The sequence below is a fragment of the Stenella coeruleoalba genome, assembly GCF_951394435.1.
Source record: "Stenella coeruleoalba genome assembly, chromosome: 2".
NCBI lineage: Eukaryota > Metazoa > Chordata > Mammalia > Artiodactyla > Delphinidae > Stenella > Stenella coeruleoalba.
This window is the reverse complement of record NC_137147.1, coordinates 11,829,341-11,841,931: the sequence shown is the minus strand read 5'-3', so window position 1 is coordinate 11,841,931 and position 12,591 is coordinate 11,829,341. Positions and strand designations below refer to the sequence as shown.

At 35.3% G+C, this 12,591-nt stretch overlaps 1 protein-coding gene across 2 annotated transcripts in view; it reads right to left on the bottom strand.

The window, feature by feature from the left end:
* The window catches only part of TRIP11 (thyroid hormone receptor interactor 11), a 68,023-nt gene that overhangs the window by 22,395 nt on the left and 33,037 nt on the right, over positions 1–12,591 (bottom strand). For both annotated transcript variants that reach the window (XM_079913954.1, XM_079913955.1), the window contains exons 12-15: positions 11,170–11,310; positions 10,391–10,584; positions 6,785–6,948; positions 4,579–4,682 (exon numbers count right to left, since the gene is read on the bottom strand). In XM_079913954.1, coding sequence (XP_079770080.1) covers positions 4,579–4,682; positions 6,785–6,948; positions 10,391–10,584; positions 11,170–11,310 — 603 coding nt within the window. The remainder of the gene's footprint in view (positions 1–4,578; positions 4,683–6,784; positions 6,949–10,390; positions 10,585–11,169; positions 11,311–12,591) is intronic.

The following is a 12,591-nucleotide window of genomic DNA, read 5'->3' as shown; positions in this document are numbered from 1 at the left end:
ACATGTCCTACTTTGATTCTTGAGTTTTAGTCTAGGTTAGGCTCCTCCCTGCCCTGAACTGCACACTTGGTTTTCTAGATTTTCTTGGAATGTATTTTTCTTTTTTAACATTCATATCTATAAAATAGTATTTCTCAGTAGGAGTTCTTTCAACATTCCTGGCCTCTGGCCACTAAACGCCAGAAGACCCACCCACAGTCACTGTAACAGCCAAAAAGACCCCCCAGATTTCCAGCACCACTCCCAGCTGAGAATCCTTGCTTTAATACAGTTGGAATTTACTTTTGTATATAGTGTAAGATAGGGGTCCAATTTCATTTTCTTCCATATAGACAGCCGGTTGTATCTACTGTTTATTAGATAACCTCCTACCCTTTTCCCCACTGAACTGAAAGTAGTTTAGGGTTTAGTTTTAAATTTAATTCTCAAATATAACCTGGGCTCCATTTCTGGATTCTCCTTCTGTTCCACTAATCTAGTCAATATGGTATTGATTTATGGCTCTATTTTGACATTTAGTAGGCAAGTCCCTCCTCATCATTATTCTTTCACACAATTTTCTTGGCTATTCTAGAGGATTCACCCACGTAAATGTCAGGTCAAGTTTCATCATCTTGAATCAGAGTGTGACAGCTTTTTTGATGTATCATCTTGGATAGGCTAGTCCCCAGTTATCCAGTCAAACTTAAGGTAGGTATTGCTGTGAAGGTATTTTGCAAATGTAATCAAAGCTCAAATCAGCTGAATTTAAGGAAGGCACATTATCCTGGATAATCAGGGCGGACCTAATTGAACCAGCTGAAATGCCTTGAAATCAGGACTGAGGTTTCTCCATAAAGAAGAAATTCCATCCGTGGACAGCAACTTCAGCCCATGCCCACAGAGTCCATCCTGCTTGTGATTTTTTTTCCTAACCACCTGTGGACAACAGCTTTGGCCCACGCCTATGAGTTCCAGCCTGCCTATGATGTGATCCTCCCATTTTGACTGCCAAACCTACCTAACTTGCTTAGCCAGGCCCCACAATGTTGCCAATTCCTTGTAACAAACCTCACAGGTATCCATATATGGTATATACATCAATGTATATGTGTATGTATATGTATGTGTGTATGTGTACATATGTGTACACACATACACATCCTACTGGTTCTGCTTCTCAGGTTGAACCTTAACTGATACAAAGAGAGACTAAAACAAAAAATTTTAAACAAAATCAACAAGATTAAATTTAGTGTAAAGGAAATTGAAATAAACTTTCAAATGACTTTGTTAACCTCACAGCATTTATATTTAAGAAATAAGTAAAGCTTAAAAAAACTACACTAAGACATTTTTGAAAATTAACGTTTAGATTTAATTATTCTTTCTACCACATTTTTGCTTTTTATTTCACTAATTTCAACTTTTACCTTTACTAATTCCCTCTTAGTTTCTTCTGATTTATTCTGTTGTTTTTCTAAATATATATTACATTAAAAAAATTTTTAAATAGAGCTAGTTTAAAAAGAAGATCTGGACTTCTAACAGTATGACCGGCTAGATATTTTGGCCCACTGAAAACAAGCGCATCAAATAAAATGTCTTTTTAATGTGTTAATGAGCTAATGAGAAAGTAAGCATAAATGGTGAAAAAACATATTAAAAGATGCTTGACCTCATTACTAGAAATGCAAATTAAAACCATAAGATAGCCCTTCCCACCTACCACATTGGCAAACACTTTAAAAAATTCTGATAATGCTAGCATTGCCAAGGATGTAGAACAAGAACTCTTAGTACCACTGGTAGGAGAAAATCAGCACAAGTGATTAGATTTTATTAGATTTGGGGGCAAACAATTTGCCCCCAAATCTAATAAAATTGAAATTGCCCATATATATCCCATGATTCAGCAATTCCAATCGAGATACACACCTGAAACTCTTATACATGTGCACCAGGAGATATAAACAAGGAAATTCATAACCACATTGTTTGTATGGCAGATAAGGGAAATGTCCTTTACCAGGAAAATGGGTAAATAAATTACATATTCACACAAGGAATACAGCAGTGAAAATAATGAAACTTCTAACACAGTAACTACACAGTTACGGCTGAAACTCATGAACATAATGCTAAGCAAAAAAAGCAAGCCTCAGAAGAATTCCATTTACATACAGTTCAGAATTCCATTCATACAGTTTAAAAATATGCAAAACCAAACAATGTACTGTAAAAAGATGCAAATCTATGTGATAAAACCATAAAGAAAAACAAGGGGGTAAAACACATAAAAGGTGGTAAGAAGGAGAGGAGATGTGGAGGGGTGCTTACGGAACTTCAAAGGGTGACAATCTTTTACCGGCTGGTGAGTACGTGGGTATTTGCTGTATTGCTATTCTTATATTTTATACGTATTATCTAAATATTGTTTTCCAGTCACTCAACATTTAGTAAAAATTTTAAAACATTATGGAAGTATGTCTTCAATTGTTTAGAATATTAATATGCCTAAACAGCATATTCACCTCTAACGACAGATACATAAATTTTATTACTTTCTACCAGCTATCACCAGAGTCTACTTATGACTCAGAAAAGTTTATCCTACATCAAACAGCAAGTCACTGTGGTGTCTCTTCATGGGGTTCATTTTATTTATTTCTTATATATAATATTTATAGGCATGAAATACAGCATAATAATAAAGAGAAAAATATTTTAAAGAATTAAGGTGCAATATGGTCACCTTATCTTTGATAAAGGAGGCAAGAGTATACAATTGAGAAAAGACAGCCTCTTCAGTAAGTGGTGCTGGGAAAACTGGACAGCTACATGTAAAAGAATGACATTAGAACACTTTCTAACACCATACACAAAAATAAACTCAAAATAGATTAAGGACCTAAGTGTAAGGCCAGACACTATAAAACTCTTAGAGGAAAACACAGGAAGAACACTCTGTGACATAAATCACAGCAAGATCCTTTTTGACCCACCTCCTAGAGAAATGGAAATAAAAACAAAAATAAACTAATGGGACCTAATGAAACTTCAAAGCTTTTGCACAGCAAAGGAAACCATAAACAAGACAAAAAGACAACCCTGAGAATCCGAGAAAATATTTGCAAATGAAGCAACTGACAAAGGATTAAGCTCCAAAATACACAAGCAGCTCATGCAGCTCAATATCAAACAAACAAAACAATCCAATCAAAAAATGGGCAGAAGACCTAAATCGACATTTCTCCAAAGAAGATATACAGATTGCCAACAAACATGAAAGGATGCTCAACATCACTAATCATCAGAGAAATGCAAATCAAAACTACAATGAGCTATCACCTCACACCGGTCAGAATGGCCATCATCAAAAAATCTACAAACAATAAATGCTGGAGAGGGTGTGGAGCAAAGGGAACCCTCTTGCACTGTTGGTGGGAATATAAATTGATATAGCCAATATGGAGAACAGTATGGAGGTTCTTTAAAAAACTAAACATAGAACTACCATATGACCCAGCAATCCCACTACTGGGTATATACCCTGAAAATACCGTAATTCAAAAAGAGTCACATACCACAATGTTCACTGCAGCACTATTCACAATAGCCAGGACATGGAAGCAACCTAAATGTCCATCGACAGATGAATGGATAAGGAAGATGTGGCACATATATACAATGGAATATTACTCAGCCATAAAAAGAAACAAAACTGAGTTATTTGTAGTGAGGTGGATGGACCTAGAGTCTGTCATACAGAGTGAATTAAGTCAGAAAGAGAAAAATACCATATGCTAACACATATATATGGAATCTAAAAAAAAGAAATGGTTTTGATGAACCTAGGGGCAGGACAGGAATAAAGACAGAGATGTAGAGAATGGGCTTGAGGACACGGGGAGGGGGAAGGGTAAGCTGGGACCAAGTGAGAGAGTAGCACTGACATATATACACTACCAAATGTAAAACAGATAGCTAGTGGGAAGCAGCCGCATAGCACAGGGAGATCAGCTAGGTGTTTTGTGACCACCTAGAGGGGTGGGATAAGGAGGGTGGGAGGGAGACACAAGAGGGAGGGGATATGGGGATATACATATGCATATAGCTGATTCACTCTGTTATACAGCATAAACTAACAACACTGTAAAGCAATTATACTCTGATAAAGATGTTAAAAAAAAAAAGATACAGCAAAAAAAAAAGAATTAAGGGTGCAAAAGAAAAAGATCTAATGGGATAATACACATTATTTTAATCCATGTGAAATAAAATACCCAATATATTTTGTTGAAAACAGAAAATTATACAGTTAAAATTTTACACTAATTTTTTTTAGTGATCTCTAAAATGCCCACCTGTGCTAAAAATTTAAATCTCGTATTTGCTGTGTCTATTCTAAACTATAAGTAACATGAGGGAAATCCTGAATATCTTATTCACTGTTATGCCTCAGTGACAATATTTACTAAATTAACTGTTTAGAAAAAAAAAAATTAACTGTTTAGGAGATTATTTCCAAGACAAAAATTCTACAAGTAACTGTTTTGTGCATAATAAAATTTACAAGAGTAAATTATTTCAACCAACCTGTAATGATACAAGTTTTCCTTCCAGATTTTCTGCCTTTTTCTTCCATTCAGCAACAAGTTGGTTGTGTTTTTCTAGTTCAGCAGAATACATAGCTTTTTCTTCTAAAGAGGAAAAAAAAGTCATATTAGTATTTTGTAATTGTGTGATAAAATTAGAATTTTAAACCACTTGAAATTTTAATAATTCAACAAAAATAGTTCAAATGTCTTAACAAGAAAATTATATATGCCTTAGTGATGACGTTAACTGGAATTAAAGTAATGAGATCACTTTCCTCTGCTTAAATCCTTCTCCACCTTGTCCATCTTGCAAACTTTCCCTCCCTTCAGAACTCTACTCAAATATTTCCTCTTTAGCAAAGCTTTCTCTATGGCCTCAGTACCATACTATTTTGTACACATGTCTACTCTAGTATTATACAGAGCAGACCTAGAGAATTCTTACGTGTAAAATTCAAAATTTCAACCATAGGAGTAACCCTGACATGTACGTATGTACAAATGTAAAGTTTTGCTCAGGCACAAAACTGTAACTTTTTTTTTTTTTTTTTTTAACTGTAACTTCTTTAGCTTCATTAGCCTCACATCCTCTAACCGCCTGCCCCTCACTAGCAGTTCATGCATTGCCAGTAATTACAGAATGTACGAGTTGACAAATGGATGGGTGAATGATCTAAAGGGGGTAAATCTGATGATGGGAGGTAGATGTGAAAAAGCGTATTTGGTTATCGGGGTACGTGTGCTCTGGTCACTATTACTATGTGCCTAGAAGAGTACTTTCCACCTGAACTAGAAAAATGCAGTTACCTTCAAGTATAGATGAACAGCTAAGAACAAATTAATCAATACTTCAAAAGAGTAATTACTGATGATTAACTCTCTTTAGTGGATTCAACCTCCAACCAACATCTCAACACCTATCTTTTTTTTTCCTATGTGTGCCTCTCTCTTCCTTTGTATTCCCCTTTATCATGTGATCCTTACTATGTTACCCTCATACTTCCCTCACCTCTCGCCTTAACTAAAGTATCATAATATGACACTAAAATAATTTTTTTAATAATTAGTATATACAGTTTATGTTCTCTACTCTTAACTGTAAGAAAAGTCTAATTTGTTGATGGCTACTTATCTTCTCCCCCTACAAGTGGGTAACCTTTCAAAGATTTCCCTATGCCTAATCTAAAACAGCACTCAAGCCAAAATTCCCAAAACTACAGCTGATCTGTGAACAACACAGGTTTGAACTGCATGGGTCCACCATATGTAGATTTTTTTCAGTAAATATACTGGAAACATTTTTTGGAGATTTGAGACAATTTGAAAAAGCAGATGAACCACATAGACTAGAAATATCAAAAACATTAAGAAAAAGGTTATGTGACGAATGCTTGAAATACATATAGATACTAGTCTATCCTAACATAGGCAGAAGGTGAGTGATAATATAAATTTAACAATATGTTAGTTTTCTTACTGTTTTATAACTTTGCTTCCAAAGAATCACATTACCATAAGGTATGCCTCTCTCTCTTGTAATTGGAGAAACTGCATATCAGCCCATCATCACAAGTAAGCGGTTTTTTAAAAAAATGTAACGTTTCCAGTACTATATTACGAATATGACTATATTACTGTATACCATAAAAATTTTATAACCATTCATTAGTGTAAAGGTTAGGCTATCATAAAGCAATAATATTGCTACTTCTTCATTATCAATCACGAATCATTATACCTAAATATGAATTTCTTTTTCACACATTTCATTTTTGATGTCTAGTGTTAGTAATATGTATAATATCTACAGGGTTTTCTATCATATAAGAGAATACTGATGTAGGTACTAATAGACAATTCATTTTGTAAACAGATGACATAAACTTATAGTATCAATAAATACAGTACAGTGAATGTATTTTCTCTTCCTTATGATTTTCTTAATAACATTTTCTTTTCTCTAGCTTCCTTTATTGTAAGAATACAGTATATAGTACATATAACATACAAAAAAATGTGTCAATTGACTATGTTATTAGCAAGGCTCCTGGTCAACAGTGGGCTATTAGGAGTTAAGTTCGGGGGAACTCAAGTTATGGGTTTTCAACTGCATGGGGGGTAGGCATCCATCCTAACCCATGCATTGTTCAAGGGTCAACCGTACAATAACTCTTCTTCAATGAAAGACTGGTCATACAACTGACCGTGCTGGAAATGCTCCAGGACCATCTGCAGGTTGGAGAGTGACAGAGCATACTGCTTTACTTGTTCCTGAGACATGGAAAGCTGTAGTGCAGTTTCATCCCTTTGCTTCGATGCCACATTCAACTGTTCCTGCAATGACTCTACCTGTAAATTGGCCTGATGGCTTTAAACAAAAAGAATAAAAGTCAAACTGTTTCTATCTATTTAGACACTTTGACAAGATGAAATACCTTCCCTACATTTTACTGCACTAAATGCAAGTTATATTCAAAGTATTTAGATACTTTAACAAGATGAAACCTCTTCCCTATGTTTTTTTTATTGTGGTAAAATACACATAACATTTACCATTTTAACCATTTTTATGTGTACAGTTCAGTGGTAGTAAGTACACCTGCATGGCTGTACAACCATTACGACCACTCATCTCTAGAACTTTTTCATCTTCCCAAGCCGAAACTCCACACCCATTAAACAATAACCCCCTCTCCACCCAGTAACCACCATTCTACTTTCTGTCTCTATGAATCTGACCTTCCCTACATTTTATTGCATTAAATTCAAGTTAGATTTCAAAGAAACTTGAAGAGTTCCTCTGACCTTCGTCCTCCCTGCGTTTGTTAATTCAATCATCCTTCCTGTGAAGGTGACTTTGAACAAATGGCAGTCATTTTAAACACAGAACTGGGCTAAACAAGGTATGTCAGCTTAAGAAAAATTTAAAAATAGCCTGCAACTTTGTGTTTCGAGGCTAAAACTCTAAGACGTAATTTATCATAAACTTGTAAGTTGTAAGGGATCTTGGAAGTCATTTTGTCCAGCTCCAACCCAACAAGCAATGGATTCTGATACCCGCCTTGCTTTTGGCACTCACAATCCTAGTGAACTCACAACTTTCCAAAGGTTATCCCATCTTTTACTGTCATCTTTCTTTCTGCTTACATTAAATATAATAACCCCTACACCTGTCCCAAATCAGAGATCCCTAAGAGAATTACAGAACATCTATCCAGGCTTATGTCACCGAGGTACTTCCTTAATGTACAATTATTACATACAAAATACTGCAATAGCCTTTCCTGGGTTTTTAATATCCAGTTAAGTTTTTATTCAGAGCAGGCCAATAAAACCCATTAAGAGCAGCTCACTTTGAAGAAATTTTACCCAATAGCACCCTCTTTTGGAAAAGGCAGTAAACTGATAACCAGAGGACTTAACTCTCCCCTCTTATGTCCCTGGACTTTATTCAATTTTGCTGGTTAACAAATCACTCAAAGGGTGATTGTAAGGATGAAATGAACTGTGATGTCATTCAAAAAGTTAATAAATACAACAAGATGTTACTATTGTTAAGGGCTCAAAACACCATAATCTGATTCTGTAGATTTGAGTTACTTATACACCAAATATTTACTGAACATCTATGAAACTATGTGTAAGAATGTATACTGTGGGAAGAGTGTGACATAAATGGCATCATTCCTACCCACTGGTGGCCTTACACTTCGTTGGGTGGGAGAAAGTGTAAAACAGCTCAACAATTACAAATACCCCTAAGAAAAATACAAGTGCCCTATGAAAGACTCAAAATATTATGCAGGTTCAAAGGAAAAACATCACACTAGGGATTGATTTTGGATTTGAGGAGTGGGGTGCTAAACAAATAATTCATCATGAAGTGCTATTTGAAGAATAGGTGGGATTAACAGAAAAACAGTGGGCCCAAATCATGACAGTCTAACCTGGTTTTGAAAAAAGGAGAAACAAGACCCCAGCCCTACCTTCCGAAGGTTATTCTGCAGTTATTATGAATAGTAAACAAAAATAGGCAGAGATTAGAAACTATTTCAATTAGAGAAAATAAGGGCCTGAAAATTGAAAGGAAAGATGATCAATCTTATAGACTAAGGATGTTTTGCTATTTCTGCCAATGTGAAACACATACACAAATGTTCACTCACTGTTTTGATTCTCATTTTAAACAAGTTCTTCCGAGTCTGAAGGTACAATAATACATCCTACAAAGGAGGTAAGGAGTTCACCCTCAGAAATACTATCTCTACTGGCCTATAATCTCTTTGCAGAGATAATATCTACTATATCCTTATATTTCCCTCAGCACCATACAGTAAAAAGTAAAAAGATAAAAAGATGCACATACAACTAATGGGAAGATAAATGGACATGATTTTTTGGGAAGATTATTTGGCAGTACATTTCAAACGTTTTAAAAACAGCCTTTCAATCAGAATTTCCATTTCTCAAAATTTACACTAAGGAAATAATCTGTCATCAACACAAAAATACCTATTTTGGGTTATCAGAACAGCACTCTTGGGCTTCCCCGGTGGCGCAGTGCTTAAGAATCTGCCTGACAATGCAGGGGACACAGGTTTGAGCCCTGGTCCAGGAGGATCCCACATGCCACGGAGCAACTAAGCCCGTGCGCTACAACTACTGAGCCTGCGCTCTAGAGCCCACGAGCCACAACTGCTGAAGCCCGCGTGCCTAGAGCCCGTGCTCTACAACAAGAGAAGCCACCGCAGTGAGAAGCCTGTGCACCACAACGAAGAGTAGCCCCCGCTCGCCACAACTAGAGAAAGCCCGCTCTCAGCAACGAAGACCCAATGCAGCCAAAAATAAAACAAACTTATATAAAAAACAAAACAGCACTCTTAGTAATTCTGAAAAGTTCAAACACTCTAAATGTCCAATAATAAATGAGTGGGTTAAAGAAATTATGGCAAATCCAAATAATGGTACACTATGCACCACAAACGATATTGCAGGAACACATGGCTTAATGTGTACTCATAGTCATACTATTAACTGATAGAAGCAGGTTACAAAACAGTATAAATAGTATGATCTCAATTTTGCTTTAAGAAAATAATATGTAATATATACACACATATACAGAAGCATACAAAGGCACAAAAAAAGATTATCTCTGGATGAGAGAGTCTGTGGCTTTATGTTCTTTTGGTTTATGTGAGTTTCCTGAAGTGGAAAATATGTTTTTGTAATAAGAAAAAAAACAACAACACATTTTATTGAGAGAAATAAAATTTAAAAATATATAAGCAGGGACCTGGTCACTCAAAAGTTCTAACAAGCCAAGAGTTAATTCACATTGACCTAGGCCTTTCCCTTGCTACTTCCTTTACTCTCTCCTTTATAATATCCAAACTTTGTTCAACCTTGTATCACTTGATTAAAAATTAAATCACATAAATTAAATTAGTTCTTGGGGAACCTGGCAACGCTAATTAAATCAGTAAGAATTTAAGTCTAGCCTCCTAAAATGATGAGAAGCAATTATCTAGGATAACAATTAACATCTGGAGAAACCTCAGTTTGAATGCCAGATCTGGATAAGGGTTACAAACCCAAGTGTGAAACCTACATGTGCACTTTGTGTGCCTGACCTTGGGAAGGTTATTAAACCTCTTTACCCTTAGTTTCTTAGTCTATAAAATGGAGATAATGAATTTTGTGAGAATAAAATAAGGTAGCATATGAACAATTCTGAGTCTGACACTCAGGAAGTATTTAATTAACGCTAATACTAAAAAAAAAAAGAAAAAGAAAAAAGAAAAAGTTACCTTGCATTTTCCATTGCATTAGAGGATGAAACTAGCTTTTCCTCCAGTACTGTTACTTTCTTTCTTAGCTTAGCCTCTCTATCTTCTGCAGCCAAAACTTCACGGGTGTAAGAATCTTCTGATTCTAAAAGATGGTTACGCAATCTCTCTAGCTCCTGGTTTAAGCGTAATTCTTTGTCACGTAAATGTTGAACCTAGGTAGAGGATATTTCTTTTATTTTTCTTCCATAAAATGCTCCCCCTTTCCCCTCCTACAAGCCACTCTGTTATCAAGTCTTTCCCCATTATTGAAGTGTATTAATTGTATATTAATTTCTCATACTCCAAGATATATTTATGCTAAGAAAAAAGGCTCCTGAAATCATCTTAAATATTCATTTGGAAGGTTTACTTTGTAAGATCTCATTCCCTGTGGCTATAATAATTGTACAAAGTACTAGGCTTTTTGTGACAGGCCACTTTTTCAGTAAATCTCATTTTTTTCATACTTTGTGGGTAGGAAATTTTTCTTATATCCAAGATATGCCATCTTTTTCTTTTCTTGAGGTATAATTTAATTTCAGGTATAAAACATAATGATTAGATCATGGTTTTTGCTTGAAAACTGAAACAGAACGCACTTTGGGAGATCAAAATCCTACTAAAGCGCATCAGAGTAAGACTAAGAAAAAAATCACCTAAGAGAAATTCATTTTAATTGATAATCTTTATAGTTTTCTTATTTAAGAGTTATTAGACTTAAGTGTTTGAATCACTATTTCTTTAAAGTGAAAGTATACCTCATTCTGTACAGCAGTGTTTTCCATTTGTTTCTGTTTCAGGGCCAACATGACTTGATCTCTCTCCTGCTGAAAGATAACTGTCTTCTCCTGCATTGACTTAACTGCATTTAAAAGTTGATTTAACTCCCCAGTCTTGCCCTTTTGGAAAGAAATAACTTTAGCTTTAAAGAAAGACACATTTAAAAAAAGACATTTCTTCATTAAATAATTTAAAAATTCAGTTAACTATGTCAAAGTCATCCAAAACAAGGAAAGTCTGAGAAACCATCACAGTCTAAAGGAGCCTAAAGAGACAATGGCAACTAACTATAATGTATCCTGGATGGGACCACGGAACAAGAAAAGGACATCTGCTAAAAAATTAAGATAATTCAAAGAAACTATTAATGTATCTATAAAGGTTCATTAGTTGTTGCCAATGTACCATAGTAACATAGATGTTAAAAGGGAAACAGGGTGTGAGGTATATGGGAATGCTGTACTATCTTTCCAGCTTTTCTAATAATCTGAAAGTATTCTTAAAGGAAAAGTTTATTTAAAATGCTTTAAGAAGAACTCAAAAGACACAATCTCTTCAAACTTACCCTACACAACAAAGCATACACAAACCCCCAAATCACCCAAAAGTAAGAGAGAGAGAGAGAGAGAGAGAGAGGGAGAGAGGGAGAGAGGGAAGAGAGGGAGGGAGGGAGGGGGAGAGAGAGAGAGAGAGAGAGAGAGAATGAGAGAGAGAGAGAGAGTGTGTGTGTGTGTGTCTATTCATCAGGCATATGCAACTGTTGTTAGGGAAAGTAACAGTGTGGAGTTGCTGTCACAGGAGAAAAAGGAAAGTCATTTCACATGCACAGCCTATTTTAAAAGAACATTTTGGCAACAATTTAACGAAAGCAACTCTGGAATGTTATCTTTCTAAGACTGTTAGGAAAATTTATTCCTGAATGCCTTCCATGCAAGAACAATATATTAAAGCCGGCAGGAAAAAAAAGATAACCTTTCATTGCAGAAGTAGGGCCATGAATTTAAGATGACAGCTAGAATTCTAAAAAGCACAAAAAAGTGTCAGACTGTTTACAGCCAATTCTTTTCTGTGTTTGAGAAGTGCGTATCGTCTGAATCTATTTATAGATTGGTATCATTTTTACATTTTCATGTAAACTTTCCATTTCTTTAAGAATATATAACACGTCCCCCAGGACAAATCATTGAAACCAAAACATAAAACCATCTGTTCCTTTTATCTCAACACCCCCTCCTGGAAAAGAAGGCCAATATCATCCAAACAGTTTTTCAGTTAAACATTTTTTTCATATCAGAGAAATGCTTGACAAATAAAGAGCTGAAGATCTCCTGTTGAGAACACTCCTGTCTCCCTAAAGAAAAATGCTGTTATATTCAAAATAAAGGTATTCTTCAATTATA